Source organism: Delphinus delphis, chromosome 20 (genome assembly GCF_949987515.2).
Source record: "Delphinus delphis chromosome 20, mDelDel1.2, whole genome shotgun sequence".
Classification (NCBI taxonomy): Eukaryota; Metazoa; Chordata; class Mammalia; order Artiodactyla; family Delphinidae; genus Delphinus; species Delphinus delphis.
Window position 1 is genome coordinate 14,789,430 of NC_082702.1, and position 25,081 is coordinate 14,814,510.

A 25,081-nucleotide genomic window follows, 5' to 3' on the forward strand; every position below is an offset into this window, starting at 1 on the left:
AATTTCTCTTTTTAGCTATCAGATCAGTAAATGTTTTAAAATTTGAAAACCTTAACACTAGTGAGGCTGTAGGAAAATGATCAGTCTCATATGCTGTTAGAACATAAATAGGTACAGTCTTCTGGGGGGGAGCAATTTGATTGTATCCTTCAAATTGAGGGGGCAGGGAGGGTCAGGAAGCAGGAGTTACAAAAGTGAACCAGGAAACTTTGGGAGGTGATAAGATACATTGATTATCTTGATTGAGATGATGGTTTTATGAGTGTATAAAAATGTCAAAATTGAATATATTCATATATATTCATGAATATATATATATGAATATAAAATTGAACACTTTATGTGCAGTTTATCATGCGTCAATTAATCCTCAATACAAAAAATTCAGTTCACTAAAAAAAAGTTTTTTAATGTACAGAACACCTTTGGTCCCACACTTGCAATTCTAAATGTCAGACTTGCACAAGAGCATGAAGATATGAGTGCAGAGATATTTATTGTAGTTACATTTGTAATATTGAAGAACTTTCAGTTATCTGAAAGTACACCCACACTGGACCACACAATACTGAATATCTGCTGAAGAATGAGGCAGCTCTGTATATACTGACAAAGAAAGGCAACTTTAGTGTAACTTTACAGAGAAAGCAGCCAAACTGTGTTAAGATTTACTTTTGTAAATTTTTTTTTTAAAGTATGAGTATTTTACATCGATGTAAATGATTCTCAATGCATTGGATGGGAAATTGGACACAGGATAATTCCACGTTCAACTCTATATCCAATTGTACTCTTCTATTTACAACAAGCAATATGTTTAACAAGCAAAATATTAAGCTATTTTCTTTTTAAACAAATATAAACTACGGAATAAGAAGTGACATAACAAAATGTTAAGGTGACAGCTGGATGAATTTCAGAGATATTACGCTGAGTGAAGGGAGTACAAACTGTATTTATGCAGTTATAGAACTGGCAAAACTAATCAGAAATAGTGGTTGCCTATGGGGGAAACTGGGAGGGAGCACAAAGGGAACTTTATAAGGTGACAGACATATTCTGTATATTTACTTGGGTGGTGATTTCACTGCTGTGTATATATATATGTAAAAATTCACCAAGATGTACTTAAGATTTGTGCAATTTATTGCATGTAATTTACATCTCACTTTTTAAAGTTTTTGCAAAAATTTAATAAGGTATGGTGATTCTAAAAAACTCTAATTAGCAAAGTCATGCAATAACACCCAGTTTTTTGTTGTTTTTTTTTGTTTTTTGTGGTACACGGGACTCTCACTGTTGCGGCCTCTCCCGTTGTGGAGCACAGGCTCCAGACGCGCAGGCTCAGCGGCCATGGCTCACGGGCCTAGCCACTCTGCGGCATGTGGGATCTTCCAGGACCGGGGCACGAACCCGTGTCCCCTGCATCGGCAGGCAGACTCTCAACCACTGCACCACCAGGGAAGCCCTTGAATATTTTTGTTTCATTCCATCTTCACTGTGATCACCCCGATCCAGGACACAATCAGCTCTTATCTGGACCACTGTGGCCATCTTCTATATAAGATTCTATTCCCTCCCTGTCCCCATTTTGATATGCCTTCCACATGATAGTGACATCCAGCTTAAGAGATCTGTTCCCTTCCTCTCCAATCCTCAAATAGAAAAGTTACAGTGGAGAAACCTGGCAGACTCAATATTAATTAAGTGATCAAAGTTAGTATCATAATGAAACAAATCAATATTCTGTGCCAACTGATATGACAAATTGAGGACACATCACTTCTGTGTTACTCCTGCCAGAAGTGTGTAATCTTAATCTAATCATGAAGAACCAAAAGACAAATCCAATTTGAGGAACATTTAAAATAACAAGCCTGTACTTTTCAAAAATGTCAAGATCAATAAAGACAGAAATGTTAAGAAAGTATTCCAGATTAAAGAAGACTAAAGACATGTAAGGGCAGGGGGTGTGGGGCATAAAGAAACTTATTAGGACAACTGGCAAATGTTTATTATTATAAATTGGAGATTAGACAATGGTACTGTATCAATGTTAAATTCCCTGAATTATACTATGGCTATTTAAGGGACTGTCTTTGTCTTTAGGAGATGCATGCTGAAATAATTAGGGGTAAAAGACGATGTCTGCAACTTACTCTCAAATGATTCAGAAAATGACAAATACACATATAGAGATGGAATGATAAAGTAACTGGCAAAATGCTGACAATTGATGAATGTGAATGAAGGGTATACAGGTGTAATTTGTGCTATTCTTGCAATTCTTGTTAATTTAATACCACTTAAATTTTAAAATCCATTGCAGTAAGGAAAACAAACAAACCAACCACCTCAACAAGGCCTACAAGTCCTCAAGAAAAGACAATACTTCCCAATGTACACAGTGCACACCAGGGCATGTGGAAGAGAGGGTGAACCATTTGTGGACTAAATTAATGGAAAGTAGGGGCAAAGGTTAAGGTGTGCCAAGAGCTCTGATACCGATGGGGTCAAAGGGGGAGGTAAATTGAGGAGAGAGAGTGGGCTTTCCTCTAGAGTTTCCCAAAGCTGTGCCACGTTTCATGTTTGTCTTAGAGCCTTGGTGGGCACTTCGAGGCAGTGAACAAACATGTCATCTAACTGGGGACAGGGATTACTGCATGAAAGAGGTTAAAAATCACTCACTGAGGGTCTTGCTGCCAGGAATCCTGGGGCCATTTTCTCCTCTTTTCACAGATCTCTCAGGGCCAGCAGATTCCAAAGGGGGCAGAATGGGGAGCCAGGAGCAATGAGGACTGAGTCACATGCCAGAAATCTTCATACTTAGTCTCTGCAGATCCACCCTTACCTAAAGGAAAATAAAAGAGCCATGAGCCAACCTTGACCTGAAAGACCAAGGAAAATGTAGAGCATGTTCATCCCGCAACCTCTGCACTCAGAGAGGCTTTGCAGAGTTACAGCCAGGCCTGTAACGTACGAGTCACCTGTGATACCAAATTCACAACTGGGACACCTCCACCTTTAAAACCTGGAACTATAACTTCCAAAGAGACAACAAAGGAAATACAACTCCCCTACAGCCCTCACTGGCCAACAGTGTGGAGAATTCTCTTTTGCAGATAACTGTGGAGGTGATTATAGGTGTGATACTCCTGGCTTTGCTACCCCAGAGGCAAGTACCCAGGGGGAGGTCATTTAACTCCACAGCACCTGGGAAGCTTACAGAAGCTGCTGACCACTTTAAGCTCTGCGGTTTCTCAGATGCAAAGTGGCAGCAGGCCTTTGGCAATTCATAGAGGGCCTGGCTGGGGGAAGAGCCCACCCTGGTGGCTAGCACAATCTGTCCATCCCTCTGATAACACACCCCTTGGCTCACTTATAGAAAAAGCCCTCTGAGTCAGAAGTGACGGTGGCCTCACAGGAGCATCTACAACAAAAGGGGGGATCCAAGACTCTGGCCCCCCTCCTCAAAGTCCAAATCACCTCCAAACTAAGGGATGTCAGAACATATTGTCACCATAAAGACCAAGACTCATGATCCTCACTATATCCCAAACCCAGGGGCACCCAATTCCTAATTCCTCCCCACATCTCCCAAACCCAAGCATGCACAGATCTAGTTGCCCAGACAAACACCTCATAACATACAGCCCCAATATGCTCCCCCAGTGGACTAAGAATGCCGCCTGCCATATCAGTAAACAAAGGATGTTGTGGCCAGCAAGCCAGTACCCACTGCAGCCACCCCCAACTGTGAACCCTGAAGGGATTCAGGATGGAGAAAAGCAGGATACTGGCCCTAGATAGCTAAGGTGCATATCAAAGGAATGATTTCAATGAGCCCAGACTCTCGCATCTTCCCATACATAGAAAAGCGCTAAATTCATTAACTTGAGATGTCTGGTTTTTTCCTAATTAACAGTAATCTTTTGATGTTCCGACTGCCTGGTTTTTGTTGCAAACCTCCCCCCCTTACCTCTTCAGAGCAGTCCCTCAGAGCAGCGGTCCCCAACCTTTTTGGCACCAGGGACCACTTTCGTGGAAGACAATTTTTCCACGGGGTGGTGGGGGGGGGGTACGGACATGGTTCGGGCGGTAATGCGAGTGATGGGGAGCGATGGGGAGCGGCATACAAAGCTTCTCTCCCTCGCCGGCTGTTCACCTCCTGCTGTGCGGCCTGGTTCCTAACAGGCTGCGGACCGGTACCCGGTGGTGGCCGGGGGGTTGGGGACCCCTGCCTTAGAGATAAGAGGCTGGGTCCTGGTCTTAAGTCCTCAGAAAGCTCACCAAATAAAACATAATTCTCAACTTTTAGGCTGTGCTTTTTTTTTTCAGTCGACACCCCCAAATCCCTGGACCCTGCCTCACTGTCCTGTCCCCACCAACCTGGGGTTGCAATGCACCAGAGGAGCCTCCCAAACCAAAATGCCCGTCATGGGCTGTCGGACCCCGCGACTCCCGGACCTTCGGTTTTCACGTTCCCCCTTCGCAGGACCCGGGGACCCCTGGCTATTCCTGCTGTCCTCAGCCAGCGAGGGGACTCACCTCTCTAGGCCCGGAGGTCTTGGGCATGGAGGTCGCCACGGGGTCTTCACCAGCCGCTGTTTCACGGAAGCAGCGCGACCTACACGCGCCGCGCACCCAGAAGGCCCAGCCGGTGGTGCCCGTGCGCAAGCAGAAGACGCGGCCAGGCGGCGGAACCACATCTCCCAGAAGACCTTGCGCAGGTTGGGGCGCTCTCCAAGCCCCTCCCCAAGGCGCGATGGGGGCGTGGCGAGGCCGTCACAGGTGAACTGGAGGTCTCACGTGGGATCATCCACCTTGCTAGGACTGGACATGCAAAACCAGACGGGTGCCTTCGCCCACCGTCTATAACCAGGAATGAATAAATAAATAAAGAAGCAAACAGTAATTTCTGTATTTAGGCATAGCTATATTTAAACTAATATCCTTTCACATAAATATTTGTATTTTCTTAACCTACTTTTTAAATCAGATGTATATTGAACATTAAGGGGTTTTCCAGAATATTCTGTAAATTCTACATGCCACTTATGTAATTAATGTTTCTCTTTATCGTTAGGTTGTTTCCAGTGACTGGTATTACAGGCCACAGTCACTTGTGTTTGGCAGAGACTCAAAGGCAGGCAGGGGAGTGGCAAAACTTCATAGTGAAAAAAGAGAAGGCTTCAGGTATATTCTGAATGGAGGTTATTGGCATAGAGAAGCTGGAGGTGGGCCAACTACAAGCAGTGCAACTTATGTGATTGGTTTGGGGGTAATGGTTTGGCTTTCTCTGGTTGGTTCTGAGTTGGAAGCAGAGGCAAAAAATAGGGAAGCTGGTATTGACCAAGTTCTGACTGTTCTGGGCTGATTGCTGCCAAAGTTGTAGTTTGGTTTTCTGGTTGGAAACCAGTTGTTTACTGCAGAGTTTGTGGGTCAGAGTTCTGTTGTCATATACGATCTGGTATTGTTTTTGTATAACCAGTCTCTCAAGTTTAGTGGTTTCAAACAACAGCAACCATTTATTATCTTTCATGGTTTCTCTGGGTCAGGAATTCAGAAACAGCCTATCTGGACAGCTCTGGCTCCACTGAACGTGGAACAGTGTGAAGTTCCAGGAGCAACTGGGAGCTGGCTGGACATCTCTTGTTTCATGTAATCTCAGGGTTTCTCCAGGTGGTATTTCTGTGTAGGCTAGTTTAAGCTTCTTAATAGCGTGGTAGCCTCAGACATCTTACATTGCAGCTCAAGGTTCTCAAGGCAAGAGTCCCAAGAAAGATCCAGATGGAAGTTGTAACACCTTTTATGTCTAGCCTCAGAATCACATAACATCATTTCCACTTACTCACAGATTTAAAAGCCCATCCAGATTCAAAGGGAGGGGACATGGACTCCACTTCCTGATGGGAAAGTGGCAAGGTTCTGGAAGACCATGTGGAAACAAAAATATAGTCATAGCCATTTTTGGAAAGTACGATTTGCCATAAACTGCAAGCAGATCAAAGCAGAAGAAGAAGTTTTAATTTTCAATCTGCCATAAAGACCGCATATTTATATTACTGAGCTGAAGCCATTTGTAGTAAGTAGGAGTGATCAGAAAAATCATGATCTCTCATGATTAAATTTTAAGAGGATCAAAGAAGATCTAGCTCCACTGAGCATGTTTAAAGAGACAATGAGAGACAAAAATGAAGCTGTTTTCTTTTTAGCCTCTTGAGTATTGGGTCCAAAGTGATAATAATTGATAAAGATTATTCTGCACAATTAGGGTATTATGGCTAACTGGGGTCAATCAAAAAAGCCACAAAGAACTTCCTTATGTTCTCCATGAAAAAGAGATCTGGGACTTCCCTGGTGGTCCAGTGGTTAAGACTCTGCACTCCCAATGCAGGGGGCCTGGATTCCATCCCTGGTCAGGGAACTAGATCCCTCATGCCACAACTAAAGATACCACATGCTACAACTAAAGATCCCGCATGTGGAAATGAAGATCCCGCGTACCGCAAGTAAGACCAAGCACAGCCAAACAATAAATTAATTAATTAAAAAAAAAGAAATGTGAGAAAGTTGGTTTAAAACAACAAGCATTTATAGTCATTCACACATCTGCAGGTTGACTGGGGGTTAGCTTTTCCTCGCTGGGTTAAGCTGAGGTGATTTGACTGGGGCAGCTCTCATTGTCTCTGGACAGTAAGGTAGCCAGGGCACATATTTCTCATGGCAGTGGCTAAAAATGAAGAGGGAAAGTGGAAATATACAAAACCTCTTAAGGCCTAGGCTCAGAATGTGCACATTGTCCAAAGCAACTCACATGGCCAAATCCGAAATAAAGGGCAGGGAAACTATATCTCGCATATAGTGCACTCAAGGCAAGAGTGTTGTGACTGATTGGTTTTTTTTTTTTCAAATAGTCGCAATAAGATCTCCCTATCTCACATATTCTTTCAATATGACTTTGAGAAGAAGGGAAATTCAGTGGTCCCTCTCCTTGAACTAGTTGAGCCTGTGGTTGGAAATGATAGTATATGACTTCCAAGGGTAGGTCACAAAAGGCAATATAGGTGGGCACCCACTCTGGAGCCCCTGAAGTGATATGGCCACTCTGCTGTGCCCAGGGCATGTGGATGGGGATTCAACATGAGAGACCAGTGCCAGACCCCAGGCCCATGTGCCTGGGCTGTGGCTGTGACCTAGAGACACTGCCAGTTCATGGGACCCTCCAGTTTTTGAAGCTGCTACTCTGCTTGAGTTAGATCTCACCCAGCACTCTATCTTTCTCTATGTACTTTGTGCGGATATGTTTTGGAGCATCAGTTAGGAGTCTATGGGTGAAATCTAGCTTTCATTCATCGATGAGGACTTATTCTTGACACAAGTATTTTAAAAGAAAAATCTTTACATTTTTGACACAAGTATTTTAAAAGAAAAGTCTTTTACAATAGCCTCAGTGGTAGTTAGTTCTGTTCCCACTACTGCTTCTTTTTGCGGTACGCGGGCCTCTCACTGCTGTGGTCTCTCCCGGTGCGGAGCACAAGCTCTGGACGCGCAGGCCCAGCGGCCATGGCTCACGCGCCCAGCCGCTCCGCGGCATGTGGGATCCTCCCCCGGGGCACGAACCCGTGTCCCCGGCATCGGCAGGCAGACTCTCAACCAATGCACCACCAGGGAAGGTCCTCCACTACTGCTTCTTGTTTTGCCCTGTTACAAGTAGAGAGTGATAGTGCTTCTAATTCTGAGCCTGGAAAAGGTAAAGATTGGAATACTAGAAAGGATCACCTCAATGTGGCAGGGAGAGCTCATGTATGGGTTGATCTGACCATGAGCTCTGTAAGTCCTGCACCGCATCTTGGGGGGCTTTGTTCACCTGGATGTGCTCAATGACCAGAGAATCTACATCTAAGCCCTTAAGTTCAGCATTACTCTCTGCATTTTTGAGCATGTGCAGTAAAAATTCAGCACTCTCTTTGGGCCACCGACCCTGCATTCAGCCCCAGTGTTGGGCCTGGGCACACCTACCACCTCCACCTTTGTAACGATGGAATAGCACACATTGCTTCTTTAAAGTGACATCCTTCAGATACTTGGTGGCTTTTCAGATATGCATACCCTTAATGGCCTGGGCAGTTTCACGAGTGTTCTTAAAGTGAACACAAGATTTGAACCTCTTGACTTGCATGATTTTGTGGCGTCTTCTGGGCCAAGTGAATAGTGAGCCATTTTTAGAGGTCAGGTCATCTCAGGCCACTTCCCGGAAAAGTCTAGTATTTTAATGTATGCATGCACACTGGGTTATAAAACTTCCAATACAACTTTGGCTGCCACTCACAGGTTTGTTTTTTTTTAATATTTATTTATTTTGGCTGGGCCAGGTCTTAGCTGTGGCACACAGGATCTTCATTGCGGTATGCGAGATCTTTAGTTGCGGCACACAGACTCTTAGTTGTGGCATGTGGACTCTTAGTTGCAGCATGCATGTGGGATCTAGTTCCCTGACCAGGAATTGAACCCTGGGCCCCTGCATTGGGAGCACGGAGTCTTACCCACTGGACACCAGGGAAGTCCCACAGGGTTTTCAATTGTGTTCTCATATTCATTCACGTTTAAATAATGTGTATATTAAAGTTTTAGTTCCTTAACCCATGTTAACCAAGAGGGGACACTAAATTAATATTCAGATATTTGCTGGCCATCCTTTTGTTACTGTCTCCCCCATTCTAGTCAAATAATGTGCCCTGTATATTTTCTTTTTTGGAAACTAATTATTAGGAAAAATACTCTTATCTCTTCCTGCTTATTTGACTGTGCTTTCAACTACCCATCATTGTATCCACAGGGTATTAGTCTTTGTGCAGCATAGAAAATAAAGTCTGAACGTAGATTACCCACGCAAACTTTTTTTTCCCCTTTTGAAATTTCATGTAGAATAATGAGTGATGGGGAAAGCTTTCCTATGTTCATTACACTTATTTCTCTTTTTTCATTATTAATTCTTGGATTTAGACAAAAGTAAACAACATGGTTAAAATCCTTTCCACAAATAATAATGATGATAATTATGAAAATGGGTGTATCAATGATAATAGTGGACTTTTACTAAACATTTACTACATGATAGGAAAAGTTCTAAACACTTTATTAATGCATTGAATCCTCACAACAAACCAATACATAGAACGTGATTATATTTACTAATACATAAAAAATAAAATGTCACTAACATATATAAGTAAAAAGTTTAAAAAACCTGGAAGCATAAATAATACCGGTAACAGTAGTTAATTACCTTTCTAGTATGAGCTTAGGGTTAGGGTTGATGAAAAGGAACAAAACAGTTTATAAAGGAGAAAATATGGATAATTTCAGCAACTAAAATAGATGTTTTAAAAGGGAAAAAACAAGCATCCAAAGATAAATTTTGGGTCATATTAGTCAGGGATGATTTTATAACTGAAAACAATTAGATGCAACCATAACATGAATAATAAATAAGGTCATTTAAAAAAGTCATTAAGTACATCAATAAAGATAAAAATCTATATTTACTGAAATGGCAATCATATTTTATAGCATTATAAAAGCCAACACATGTGTATCAGGTGAAGGTGCAACATGTGTACCATGACTACATTTTCTTTAAAAACAAAGTCTGGTAGGATTTGCTCTACCAACTTGAGAGTCATCATCTATAGTTTGTATAATTACAATTAATCTTGGCTTTTTTAATTTCTAGTTTTCTGATATTCTGTTTTATAATAAAAAATATAAATTTGTGAAATGAAACAAAAAGACTAACAGTGACTTCAAAAAAAGGTTATATTGTAATTAATTCTACAAGGAATTACAAAATACAAGGTCACACAATTTAAACAGTGTGATGTTGGTATAAGCACAAATATATATATCAGAGAAGAAAGCATAGCCTTAAGACTCAAGCAAATATAAACAGGAATATAATCTATCTCCAAGAAGGTAGAACAAAATAATAGGAAAGGAAAAAATTGTTGAACTGCTATTAGTACAAGATGGGGTTGGGGAAGTAAGGGGGAGAGACAGGCAAATGTCAATTTATAATCCAAATTCATAACTTAGAGTAAAATATATTTGGATTAAAAAGAAATATAAAATAAAATTAAGAAACAAAAAATAGTGAAAGAGGGTAACTATCACACATGAATTTTTGTTGTTGTTGTTTAAAATATCAGGAAGGTGACAAGAGCTTTAGTCTTTATTATTCATCAGTATGAATTCCCTGATGACGTATGAGATCTGAGCCACTACTAAATGCCTTTCCACATTCCTTACAGTTATAGGGCTTTTCACCAGTATGAATTCTGAGGTGTCGAGTAAGGTTTGAGCATTTATTAAAGGCCTTTCCACATTCATTACATTCATATGGTTTTTCATCTGTATGAATTCTCTGGTGTTGAAAAAGCTGTGAGTTCTGAGTAAAGGCCTTCCCACATTCAAGACATTCAAAAGGTTTCTCACCAGCATGAATTCTCTGATGCTGACGAAGTTGTGAGCTCTGAGTAAAAGCCTTCCCACATTCCTTACAATCATAGGGTTTCTCCCCAGTGTGAATTCTCTGATGATTAGTAAGTGCTGAGCCACTACTAAAGGCTTTGCCACATTCTTTGCACTCATAGGGTTTCTCACCTGTATGAATTCTCTGATGCTGTACAAGCTTTGAGCTCTGAGTAAAAGCTTTGCCACATTCCTTACATTCATAGGGTTTCTCACCTGTATGAATTCTCACATGTTGAAAAAGTTGTGAGCTCTTAGTAAAGGCTTTCCCACATACTTTACATTCATACGGTTTTTCACCAGTGTGAATTCTCTGATGGTCAATAAGATTTGAGCAATAACTAAAGGCCTTCCCACATTCCTTACATTCATAGGGTTTCTTACCGGTATGAATTCTCTGATGTTGAGAAAGGTATGAGCTACAGCTGAAGGCCTTTCCACATTCTTTACATTCAAAGGGTTTTTCACCAGTATGAATTTTCAGATGTCGAGTAACATGTGAGCCACAACTAAAGAATTTCCCACACTCCTTACATTCATAAGATTTTTCGCCAATATGAATTCTCTGATGTTGAAGAAATTGTGAATTCTGACTAAAGATCTTTCCACATTTCTTACATTCATATGGTTTCTCTTCACTGTTAATTATTTGATGTAGAGTAAAGAATGTCTGTTGAATAGATGTGGGCATGTATTCATGAGTGAATATTTCTTGGCTGAAATGCCCATTTTGATATCCCACTTGTCTTTCAAAGTGGTTTCTATATTCCAAAACATCTCTAAAACTGGAGTATTCAAGGCCATGCTTTTTAAGTCCCATCATCTCCCTCTGGCATGATTCTATTTCATAAACTTCCTTCTTTAGTGATAATAACTTGGTTTCACACATTGATTCCAGATCTGAAAGAAAATAAAATGGTAAATATTCTTCCCCCACCTCATTTGTGAAAAGTTAAACTTTTATAATAGAAGTGGAAAAACTAAAGTGAAAATAATATCTGGTAGTGAATGACATAGAGTTCTCAAGTATATCTGTTTAATCTGAAAAATGGACAAGAAATGCACAAAATTAAGGAGATATAATGCAGGAAGCAGCAGGAGGAGACTATGGAAATAGGAAACCACAATGATTCTCAAATACTGATGTGGATCAGAATCACCTGAAAAGTTGATAAATATACAATGCTTGGGCATATTAAAAGATGACTAGTTTTATATACATCTCTATAAGCTTGTATGTATGTGTATGTAAGAAACAGAGTACATCATCATACTATATATATTACAAAAAGTGGACAATTTGTTACCTCCATTAAAGGTCTACTGAGAGGAATAAACGCATATAGGGGGAGATTCTTGGGCTCTGTAGTATAATAAAGTATGAATTTGGTCTTTGTCCCCAGTTCCTAACACAGAGCTTGAAAAACGCTTTGAATTTCCTGAGTGATAGCAGTGTTTTCATTATGCTAATGAGGTGACTCATGGTGGACCCCTAGATAGTTTTAGGATGGGGAATGGTCACTAGAAAGACCCAGCATATGATTAGAGGATTGGGACTTTCAGCTGCTTGACCTCTGGGGTGGAGAGAGAGGCTAGAGATTGAGTGGCCAATGCCTTAATCAATCATGCCAATGTAATTAAGCCCTGATAAAAACTCTGGACACCGAAGCTCAATGGAGATTTTTGGTTGGCGAACACACTGAGGCGCTTCACCAGGAGGGTGACACACTTTGACTTCACAGGGAGAGGTTATGGAACCTCTGCCTCCAGAAGCCTACCCTAACTCATCTGATATGTATCCTTTACAGTAAAACTGCAATTGTAAGTACAGAGCTTTCCTAAGTTCTGTGAGTCATTCTAGCAAAGCCTGCAGGGGCCATGGAAATCCCAAATTTATAGCCAGTTGGTCAGAAGTGTGGGTGGTCTGAGGAACCCCTGAGACTTGCAGCTGGTGTCAGAAGTGAGGGCAGTCTTGTGTAAGACTGGCTGTTAACCTATGGGGTCTAAGCTAACTCTGGGTAGTTAGTGTCAGAATTAAACTGCAGTACACCCAGTTGGGGATAAAACAGAATAGGGTCCATAATAAAGGGCATACTAGATGCAACTTAAAAGCGATTACAGAGGGTCAGCCAGATGGGGGAACAGCCTAAGATAAGTCAATGAACTGATTTGATGTGAGTGGCAGATAGGGAAGACTCAGAGCATGCTATGTTCTGGGGATTCAGTGAAAATACTGTTTGCCTTGGAATTCTGTGATGCTGATCTTAGGACAAGGGAGAGACTTGCTCATGTACCACTGCAGTGACTGAGAGGGGAGACTCCTGAAGTTTAAGGCAGACAGAGAGAAAAAAGACAGTGCAACAGCAAAGGAAACAATAAACAAAATGAAAAGACAACCTATGGAATGGGTGAAAATATTTGCAAACAATGCCACCAACAAGAGCTTAATTTCCAAAATATACCAATAGCTCATACAGCTCAATATCAAAAAATCAACCCAATCGGGACTTCCTTCGTTGTCCAGTGGATAAGACTCTGTGCTCCCAATGCAGGGGGCCCGAGTTTGATCCCTGGTCAGGGAACTAGATCCCACATGCTGCAACTAAGAGTTCTCATGCAGCAATGAAGATCCCACATGCTGCAACTAAGACCCTGTGCAACCAAATAAATAGATAAATACTTTTTAAAAAAATCAACCCAATCAAAAAATGGGCAGAAGATCTAAATAGACATTTCTCCAAAGAAGACATTCAGGGGACTTCCCTGGTGGCGCAGTGGTTAAGAATCCGCCTGCCAATGCAGGGGACACAGGTTCGATTCCTGGTCCAGGAAGATCTCACATGCCATGGAGCAACTAAGCCTGTGCTCCACAACTACTGAGCCTGTGCTCTAGAGCTTGCAAGCCACAACTACTAAGCCTGTGCACCACAACTACTGAAGCCCGCACACCCTAGAGTCCGCATGCCACAACTACTGAGCCCATTAGCTGCGACTACTGAAGCCCACACGCCCCAGAGCCCATGTGCTGCAATACTGAGCCCGCATGCTACAACTGCTGAAACCGTGCACCTAGAGCTCTTGCTCTGCAACAAGAGAAGCCACTGCAATGAGAAGCCCGTGCACCTCAATGAAGAGTAGCCCCCACTCGCCATAACTAGAGAGAAAGCCCATACAGAGCAATGAAGACCCAACACAGCCAGAAAAAAAACAAAGAAGACATTCAGATGACCAACAGGCACATGAAAAGATGCTCAACATTGCTAATCATCAGGGAAATGCATATCAAAACCACAATAAGATATTACCTCACAACTGTCAGAATGGCCATCATCCAAAAGTCTACAAATAATAAATACTAGAGAGGGTGTGGAGAAAGGGAACCCTTATACACTATTGGTGGGAATGTAAATTGGTGCAGCCACTAGGGAGAATAGTATGGTGGTTCCTTAAAAAACTAAAAATAGAGTTACCATATGATCCAGCAATCCCACTCCAGGCATATATCCAGAAAAGATGAAAACTATAATTTGAAAAGATACATGCCCCCCAATGTTCATAACAGCACTATTTATAATAGCCAAGACATAGAAGCAAGCTAAATGTCCACTGATAGATGAATGGATAAAGAAGATGTGGTATATATATATATACACACACACATACATACATACACACACAATGGAATATTACTCAGCCACAAAAAAGAATGAAACAATGCCATTTGCAGCAACATGGATGGACCCAGAGATGATCATACTAAGTGAAGTAAGTTAGACAAATACTGTATGATATCACTTATATGTGGAATTTAAAAAAATGATACAAATGAACTTATTTACAAAACAGAAACAGACTCACAGACCTAGAAAACAAACTTATGGTTACCAAAGAGGAAATATGGGGGGAAGAAGTTTGGGATTAGCAGATAGAAACTACTATACATTAAATAAACAACTAGGTCCTACTGTATAGCACAGGGAACTATATTCAATATCTTACAATAAACTATAATGAAAAAGAATCTGAAAAAATATATATATATGTATAACTGAATCACTTTGCTGTATACCAGAAACTAACACAACATTGTAAATCAACTATACTTCAATTTAAAAAAAGAACAATATAAGGGAAAAATAATTCTCAGGAGTTTCATACAAGGATTGTAAAAAATAATAATAATAAGACACAGTGCAAGATACTACCATGGAAAGATGACAGGAGTCAGAAGCAGATTGATGAGAGCTGAGTCCCATCACTGAGAGTTACTTACTATAGGTTCCTAGGCAATTATTTAACCTTTCTAGTCCCCATTTCACCTGTAAAAGGGAGATAATCCTTAATTCATGATTACTAAGAGTGTGAGGAAAAGTGTAAGTGAATGTCTTTGAGTAAAGTGTTCAGTATTTGATAACTATTATTATAAAGCAATTTCTTACCCAAAATGGAGATTTTAGGCAAATTAAACAGTGTGAAGATATCAAAATGGAGCCTATTAGAACATCTCAAGCCAGAAACAGGGAATTCATTTCAGCATGTTCTTCTTCCTCCTACCTCCATAGGATCTTTCAGCAACTTTCATCTAGTTAAGCTCTTCAGTAGCTTTTCTATCTCCACTGCCAATACCCTATCCCAAACCAGAATCATCTGTTACTCAGACCACTCAAGTAGCCTCCTAACCCAGATCCCCACCAAGTTTGCACAGTCTTTAATCTCTTCAGGCACAAAAATGACATTTGGCCTGGCCTTCCACTGCTCAAAATCCAAACTCCTCATAACCACTGGCAAAGGCTGAATAATGTGGTTCCTACTTGTCTCTCCAATCTCGACTCACACTCCACTCATGCTTGCTCTTGGGCCCCAACAACGCTAGCTTTCTTTCAGTTCTTCAAACACAAGTTTTCCCCTCCTAGAAGGGCCTTCACAGGGGTTCTTCCCTCTGCCTGGAGTTTTCTTCTTTATAAACACATTAAAGAGTAAGACCTAGCAGTGAGCCTAATACTATAGTAATTCTGAAATAGTGATGAGCATAAATGGCATTTCAATACGTCAAAGCAACAATAAAATGATATGAAAATATCTGATTTCCATTCATGTCAAAGTCACAGGAACTACTAACACTACTACGGTTTGTTGCATATACCATAACAGGAAGAAATGCTAAATTTCAATTAGAGGATACTAAATATAAAGATGCATTTTTTTCTTTTCATCCAAGTACATGAACTCCTTCAATTCTATCCAAAGGAACCCAAATCATTGGCCAGCAGCTATAAGGAAGACTAGTACTTGGAAGGGAGGGGCAGTGCAGATACATGCAGACATGCGCCCACGCGCGCACACACACATATACTATTTTGGGAGTTGTAACAGAAAGTCTTTAGATGAGTCGAAGAGGAAGAAAAGCTAGCAAGGAACTGAATCTAAAATATGGGTAAAAGAGTTTTCTTTGTGGGGGATGTGAAGGGCACCTTCTACTTGAAATTAAGAGGGGGAGTGGAGAAGAGTAGTAGAAAGCAGTAAGTGAGGGAAGGAATGAAACAGGTCATTTGTAAACTCGTGCTAAAAAGACTTAGTTTTTCCCACAGGCCTATGGTTTTATGGGAGCTTCCAAGATAACATCTCAAAGGTGCTGTTTCTTCACTGATCAACTGAGTTATTGCCTGTAGTGCCCTGCTTCTGTCCAAGCATTTCTCACTCACCTGAACACAGGCCTCTTGTCAGCTCTCTGCCAATCATCCAGGGCTCTTTCCCCTGTTCCAATAAGGAGATAACTTGAGGCTTAGGAATGTAAAGTCCTGCTCACAAGAAAAGATATGGAACATGGTTATGCTGTGGGTAAATCTGATCCAGAAGTCAGATCCAGTCCCTTGATGATCAAGGAAGAGATGCCACTACAGGAACAGTCAAACAAAGAGGATGAAGCTCAGCCACAGCCAATTGGAGCTGCCCATTTCCCACTCTTCCTTTTCATTTCAGTTCAAACCATTTACTTGGGAACAGGGAGCAGAAATTCAGCGGGTAGCTCGAAAAGCAGCTGAGAAATTCACTGTGGAAGAAACAGACATTCCAGAGAACTCAAAATTACTGGGATAGATGCCCTTACCCACTGACACCAGATTGCTATAGTTCTCCAACATCACATCTCTGTACAAGTCCCTCTGAGCAGGGTCCAGGAATTCCCACTCCTCTTGAGAGAAGTCTACAGACACATCACTGAACATCACTGATCCCTGAAACAACAGACACGTGTATTATTTGTATAACAAAAAGAAATATTTCAGAGACTACTGTGCTTATATTTGGGAGTAAAGCAAAGAGCAATTATATGGGTGTCACTAAGAACCAGAATCTTTAGATCCTAGAAAGAGGTGCAAGAGTTGTCAGTTTATTTTGTATTAAAAAAAAAATTCCTCACTCAGTGCATAGAAAAGGCCTAGAAACAATAATTAACCCAGTAGTGATGAGCATCCCTAGTGTCTAGATTGTAGTCTCTAAGTATCGTATTCAAATAAAAGTAACCAAAGTTGGGAAGGAGACAATTTCAGAATTGAGTCAAATGCACAGGATGAGTCTGAACATTCTGTTGTATCAGAAAACAAGAGAGCTATCAAAAACTACTAGAATCATGTTAAAAGGACGCAGGAGCCTACTTGAAAAGCCTCCCATTGGCCAAAGACAGCATAATTTGAGGATCAAATGTAATGGACTGATGAGATCAAAAATGTTTAAATCCATGAGCTCATAACAATATTGAACAAAAAATTACTAGCCATCTTTGTAGGATTCTAAGAAACCAACTCATTATTTTAAAAACTGGTAAATAAGGGGTAAGAATCAAACATTCTTTTCCATACAAACTGTCCTTTAGGGTAATCAAACAGTTGATGAGACATTTTACTTTACAGATAGTACTCTACCTAATCTATGAAGAAGGAATGACAGAATTTAGATATCATTTTGCAACCTCTAATGAATTAATAAATCTAGACAATAATCATCACTGGTGGCTAACATTGCAAAAGGAAAGAGAACCAGAAATAATACGCCCCCTAATGGAATCACACATCACCACCTAGGAAATATTCCTGACCAAAAAATCCCAACTGAACCTGACCATGTTTCTAGACCTAACTACTGACTCTCAGGAAACACTTAAATGATACCAGAGAGAAGAAATCAGCAAAATCCAAACAGTGGACAAATGAATCTGTTTTTCTTTCCCAACAAAAACTGCACAGAAAGAAAAGAGATGGAAGGGGTACCTACAAAGTAAGAGACTGGAGAGACAATATTAACCAATTGCAGTGCACAGTCCTTCTCTGGATTCTAATTCAAATAAATGATTAAAAAAGTAGACAGTTATGAAAATTTGAACACTGACTGGATATTGATATTAACAAATGATTTTTAACTTTTTCAGATGCAATAATGGCATAATGATTGTTTTTTTTAGAAAAATAAACCTTATCCTTGAGAGATACATACCAATTTGAATTTGCTTCAAAAAAATCCTGTGTGTGGGAGTGAGGTTAAGGGAGTGTGCATGGAAGAAACAAGTAGAGGTATGGATGAAACAAGATTGACTGTGGGTTGATAATAATTGAAACTTAATGGTGAGCATATGGTAGTTCACAAGACTACTTTTTTGTGTCTGGAATTTATTATAACAAAGCTTTCTAAAGAAGGTTCTTCTGAGACCTCCGATCTCAACAATTTATGAAGTGGCTGAACTCACTATAATCATCCATCATCCTTATCCTTATTTCTGAGATAAAGAGAATTGGTGATTCATTTGGAAATTCCTCATGACTCACACTTCCTGTTCAAACTTAAATTCGACTTCTTCATGGATACCCTAAAAGAGTCATAGAGATCTGCCTGTATCAGCTACCAACCCAACAATCCTCCAAGCCCCATAAACCAGGAGACCTTGCAACACTCTAATATTTGGAGCTACCAATACCACCTCCCGTCCTATTTTACTGGAGAGTACTGATCTGTAGAGATAATCTTGGCTTTTCCATGTTTGTCTCAGCTAAGCAACTCATACCTCCACCTTGTCAAATCACTGCCCAGACAGGACAAGTTTATTCTACAAATCTACTCTTGTTTCCTTTAAGAAAATGCATTTCTTCTCCATCATAGTCCCTGGGAAAGGGCTGAGAAAAGAGATGCTCAATTATTTACTGAATGAAAATATTAAAACTGAGTCAAAAGAAGAGGAGCACTTAGGAATGATAATAGGATTATCTGACTAGAATGAGAGGAAATAGGGACCAGGACCTGAAGGAACCCTCATAGTCAGAAATGTCAGGAGAAAGAAAGCAAATGCTCACATGCCCTTTAAAAAAAATTTTTTTTTTCTTAGAAAGAACTGAATGTCAGGAAGGTAAGAAAGAGCATCAACTAACTCACCTGGGCCATGGCTTTCAGTATTACAGGAGATGATCACTCCTCCTTGGGGCTGTTCTCCTGGAAAAGGATAGTGTTCTGAGAAGGCAGGCCTGGGGAAGCAAAGAAATGCTCTAGAAACAACACTGGTTTTACAGTTTTCAGTCTCTCCAGGCAAAACTACCTCTACTTCCCTTGGTCTTAGTATATAACTCTAGTGAGTGGGACTATGGAATAAATCCCCCTCCTATCTCAGCTCCAGAAACCCCAGGCTTTAGCTGCAGTAAGATGGATCCTGGCTAGTCGATCCAAAGAAACACAGAATCCTATTGCCTCTCCTTCACCCAAGCAACCCAGGTTCCTGTCTCAGCCAGTGATTCAAGCAAGACCTTGCCCCATTTCAGTGCTGTTGTTGCTCTGAACCCAAGACAGCGCTGCTATGACTTGCCCTGAGCAGATCCCTCCTCTGCAGCCCTCAGGTCCCCAAGCCAGACTCACCTAAATGGTGCTTTTGGCCAGGAACACAGTTCAATCTAATTAGAAGGACTAAAGACTTCCCTAATCAAGTCTCATTTCCCAAGCCTGAGAAAGTCAAATTCCCCCACCACACCCCTGCACCCATACCCACACTGAGGCACTCCTCATCCTTATGTTCTAGCTCTGATTTGTTAAAAAACAAAACAAACAAACAAAAAACTTTGCTTATGTGTTTTACCCACACAAAACAGTCAAAATGTCAACTTTTCTAGCTCTGGGGTAAGATCTTTCTTACCTATACATATTTATATAAATTTCTCTTTTTTAATTTTAATGCTTTCATTTGTTACATTTAAATCTTTAATCAATTATTATTTTATTTTGGTATAATATTATTTGGTAAAAGACAATGGAATAAGATTAGCAATTATAATTTTATTTTAGTATAAGAAATGAGTTAAGAATCCTACTTCATTTCCCCCCAGAGAGGGCTACCCTGGTGTACCTAAAACACATGCGAATAATATTTCATAAGACATAAAATGCACCATTATTTTATATGCCACTAATAAAGAAAGAAACTATTTAAGATATAACCTGATTTCAGGTATGTTGAAATGAGGAAAAAAAGTGAGCCTTAGAATAGATGACTATGGAATGTATTTTGTCTACTGATTTAAATGCTACCCTTATCATAGATGATACATGTTTAGATTTATTTGTGATTCTATTTTGATTCAGTGATCTCTTTATTATTTTGCCAGTACCACATTCTCTATATAATTTAAAAATATGTTTTAATGTCTTAATAAAAGCTCCCTCTACTACATACCAATTAGAATGGCCAAAATCCAGAACACTGATAACACCAAATGCTGGCCAGGATGTGGAGCAACAGGAACTCTCATTCATTGCTGATGAGAATGCAAAATGGTACAGCCAGTTTGGAAGACAGCTTGGCAGCTTCGTACAAAATCAAACATACTCTTACCATATGGAGTTGATAATACCTAGTGGGATGGAGAAAAAGTTCAGGAAAAGGAAAGAGAAGCAATCATCAAAGCTATCTCACTGCAAACTCCTAGCTCAAGGAGTCAGAAGGTTAAACTTTTTCTTTAAAGTTTATGGTATTGATTAGTTCGGTGAAATGGACACTGTTTATTATCTAACACTGACTGAAAAGCTTATCCATGGGCAAGAAATCAAATGGCCCCCAGAGAAGCTTGATAGTAGAAGTTATGGGAAAGAACAAAGCAATTGTTTTCTAGTTGTTTCCTATGGAGTACTGCTTTTCTAATAGATTTAGGAAAAAAAATGTTAAATAATACTGTTGATAGTGCCTTCTCCCTGATATTACTATGAAGGCTTCTAGTATTTCACTATTAGGTATTAGGTTAGTTTTTTTTTTAACTTTTTAATACAGAAATTTCCAAACATACATAAAAGTAGAATTTAAATAGTATAAAAAACCTTCCATGTGCCCACTAACTGGCTTCAACAATTATAAAGTCACAGACAATATTGTCTTATCTAGATTCTAATCCACTAATTTTTATTGAGATATACCTCACACACCATGTAAGTTACTCATTTAAAGTATATAATTCAATGTTTTTTAGTATATCATCACAATCCAATTTTAGAACATTTTCATCTCCCCTAAAAGAAACCCCATTAAGAGTCAATCCCAGGACTTCCCTGGTGGCACAGTAGTTAAGAATTCACCTGCCAATGCAGAGGACACGGGTTCGATCCCTGGTCCAGGAAGATCCCACATGCCATGGAGCAACTGAGCCCGCAAGCCACAACTACTGGGCCCACGTGTCACAATTACTGAAGCCCGTGCACCTAGAGCCCATGATCTACAACAAGAGAAGCCACTGCAATGAGAAGCCCGCACACCACAACAAAGAGTAGCCCCGCTTGCCACAACTAGAGAAAAGCCTGTGTGCAGCAACGAAGAGCCAATGCAGCCAAAAATAAATAAATAATTTTAAAAAAAAGAAACTGAGTTACAAAATTAAAAATCTATACTAAAAACAGAAATCAACACGTCTGATGAAGCTGAAAAGGTACTCAGCTTAACGATCACCAGCTCAGGTTCTAATGCTCTTATACTGTACAACCTAGTCCCAGGTACTGACCAAAAACTGGGAGCTCAGCTTTAAATCTATCCTGTAGTGTTTTTTCTTTCCTCATATCTAATTTGGTAATTTGTGTCTTATCTCCCCTTTTTTCTTTAAGTTTTTATAGAGGTTTATCAATTTTTATTGATTCCCCAAAATAAACTTTTGGAGTTATTAATTTTCTCAATTATATATTTACTTTATATTTCAATATACATAAATTTATATTGAGCTCTTATTCTTATTATTTCCTATTTTTTGTTTTCTTTGGGTTTAATTTAGTATTCAGTTTTATTTCCTTAACTTCTTGAGATGAAAACATAGATCATTAATTTTTCAACATTCTTCTTTACTACAGTATGCATTTACAGCTATATATTTTCTTTAGGTTTAGCTTTAGCAACACCCCACATTTTGATGTTATATTTTCATTATCTTTCAGTTCAAAATATTTTTAATTTCCATTGCAATTTCTTCTTTGATTCACCAGTTATTTATAAATACAATTGCTTAAATCCCAAACATTGGGATATTTCTAAATATCATTCCGTTATTGACTTCTGCTGAATTCCACTGTGGACAGAAAACATACAGTATTATTTCAATCCTTTGAAAGTTACTGAGATTTCTTTTATGGTCCAGCACATGATCAATTTGGATAAATGTCTCATATGCATCTGAAAAGGATATATACTGTAGTTGTAAGGTACACTGTTCTACATATATCATTTAAGTCAAGTTTGTCAATCACACTGCCCAAATATTATATAGCTTTACTCAGTTTCTACTGATTGTTCTATCAGCTATTGAAACAAGTGCTAAAAATCCCCCACTATGATTGTGATTTGTCTACTACTTCTTTTACTTCCGTCAAATATACTTGAAGTCATTTTATGAAGGTCTATGTATTTAGAACTGTAATATCTTACTAGTAGTCTAACCTTTTTATTATGAACTATTGTTCTTTATCTCTAGTAAAGCTTCTTGTCCCACAGTCTAATTCCCATACAATGAGAGTGAGTCAGGAGTGTAAATTGATACAACTATTTAGAAAAACTGTCAGTATATATTAAAGCTGAATATTTGCATAACCTATGCCACAGAAATTTTACTCCTAGGGATATACCCAACAGAAATGCATTCATATGTGCACCAAAAGACATGTGCAAGAATGTTCATAGCAGCCTTGCTCATAATAGGTCCAATCTGAAAACAGCTTAAATACCAATAGATAATGGAAAGGATAAATAAATTGTGGTATGTTCATACAATGGAATTTTAAGCAACAACAATAATAAATGACCTATACTACATGAAGCAACATGGATGAGTCTCACATATTCATACTACATAATATTATTAAGTAGTACATTCATATTACATGTAAAATGTAATGATGAATAAAAAGAAGTCAAGCACAAAAGAGTGGATATTGTGTGATTCTACTTATATAAAATTCAAGAACAGGTAAAATTAATCTATGGCTATAGAAAACAGAATAATTGTTATCTTTGGGAGAGGTGGATAGTGAGTGGATGGAACAAGAATCGGGCTTCTAGAATGCTGGTAATGTTCTACTTCCTGATCTGATTTGAGCTCTGGTTAAGCAAATATGCTCATTTTCTAAAATTCATCAAGTCATATACTTTCATTTCTGTACTTTTTGGAATGTATGTTATACTTTTAAAACCACGTGATATATGAGAAGAGTCATCAAAAATTAAAATACCAAGTGACCAAGTATTAGAATACAGGATGACTGTGCTTATAATCTGCTGGTAAGAATTTAACTGGTACAACCATATTGAAAATCAGTCCGGCATTATCTAGGAAATTTGAAAATACACACGTATCTTATGGCCCAGCAATTCCATTGGTATGTTTATACCCTAGGAAAGCATGCATAGGTGCACCAGGGTACTTATAAAGCAACAAGGAAACCCCAGCGCACCTTGTATTTGGCTTGGTCAACAGCCATTCCTCCTTCTCCCTGGGGACCTCTCTGAGAAAAGCAGAGCTGAGGAAGGAGAAGGGAATCATGAAATGCCAGGCCCTTCTCGTGGCTCAGACTGATCAGATCAGAGGTTACCCTGGACCCACACCTGCCACCCATGGAGAGGAAGGATGGAGAAAGGTCAGAGGAGTCTAGGCTGTCCTGAGCATTCCTGGTTTCAGAAGGGGAAAAGTCTGCGGCCCACGACCAAAATCTGTCCTGACCTAACACATCAACCACTGGGACATACACACTGTTAGCCTGGCACAATTACAGGCACCCTCCAACCGCACACTCAGTGCCACAAAAAGTTACATGATCACACTCACACATCCTCACACAGTCAGACATCAGTACACTTAGTACTGCTAACATTCATAAAACCACAATCACACGCAGCCCTCTGATAACACAGCCATAGCAACATAATCACAGATTCTCAGCACTCCCCGCCGCCCCAACACACACAATGATACAAAGTTGTATGGACACACACAATCTCAGTCCCACTACGGAGGCACAGTCACACCTACACACACAGAGTCGCACACTTTCACAGTCACACACCACAACGAGGATATCCACAGTCACACCTGCACACAGAGCTCTGCGCGCATGGTCAGTCACAGTGACACACCCACCACAGGGATATACAATCACACGCGCACACAGCGCGCACAGTCACATAAGGTCACAATCGCACACATGGAATCCCACACTTCACCCTCCCCCAGTCTTATCAAATCATACAGGCCCGAGAGTCCGGACCCGCCTGGACCGTCCCTTCAGACTACTAGGGGTGCACCTCCGGAACCTAGTCGAGCACCCGGGACCTAGGTTGCTCACCTTGCACTTCCCCTTCCCCGGAGGCCTAGGGTCCCGCAGGCGAGTGAAGGGTCAGCCCTATACCCGCCAGGGTGTCTGGGAAATGTAGTCCGGAGCCAGATCCGCTCGAACAAGTTGTCACTCGACCCTCGGATTTTCTGCACAGCCTGGGCCAAGCCACACTTCTTCTCGCCTCTCGGAATTGCTGCCAGGAGGCTGGAGATCCAGATACAGTCCCCACACCCCGGAGACAAGCTTCCTCCTAGGGCCCGGCCAATCTCAGGGAGCCATAAATTCCCTGAGAAATAGAAAAATGTCGCTGGATTCGCGCCGGAAGTTGATTGGAGCCGCAAGAGCTTCTGGGAAATGTAGTCTAGAGCTGGAAAGGTGAGGCGCTCGCCCACGTAGAAGATTGTCTTGGTTGTCTGCTTGCACAGAGCTTTCCGCAGTGAAGGACAGAGTGGCGGCCAGGACTATTCTAAGAGTTGTACCTCACTCTGAGAATATTCCGGACTGAGGAAGGCGTCATTTTTGCCTTCCTCCGTGGATTACCGTGGTGTGGGACCTATGCTGATCGGGGAGCGGTAACCTAGGGGTCTCAGACCCGAACCGCGCCAGAGAAACTAAAGGAGAGTAATCAGACAGCCTGGAATGGGGCTGATGGGGACGGGTTATCAGGAGCGTCCAGCAGTGTGTTTGCTGGGGATGGTAGTGTTGACTCTGATGATGGCCCCAC

The 25,081-nt window shown here is 40.4% G+C and overlaps 1 protein-coding gene across 1 annotated transcript in view; it reads right to left on the reverse strand.

Annotated features, from left to right (window-relative positions):
- The window catches only part of LOC132417057 (zinc finger protein 383), a 39,439-nt gene extending 14,809 nt beyond the window's left edge, over nucleotides 1-24,630 (reverse strand). The window contains exons 1-6 of the mRNA XM_060000661.1: nucleotides 24,367-24,630; nucleotides 20,234-20,411; nucleotides 18,949-19,037; nucleotides 16,637-16,763; nucleotides 16,233-16,328; nucleotides 10,237-11,430 (exon numbers count right to left, since the gene is read on the reverse strand). Coding sequence (XP_059856644.1) covers nucleotides 10,237-11,430; nucleotides 16,233-16,328; nucleotides 16,637-16,763; nucleotides 18,949-18,957 — 1,426 coding nt within the window. The 5' untranslated portion in view covers nucleotides 18,958-19,037; nucleotides 20,234-20,411; nucleotides 24,367-24,630. The remainder of the gene's footprint in view (nucleotides 1-10,236; nucleotides 11,431-16,232; nucleotides 16,329-16,636; nucleotides 16,764-18,948; nucleotides 19,038-20,233; nucleotides 20,412-24,366) is intronic.
- Nucleotides 24,631-25,081: the final 451 nt, after the last annotated feature.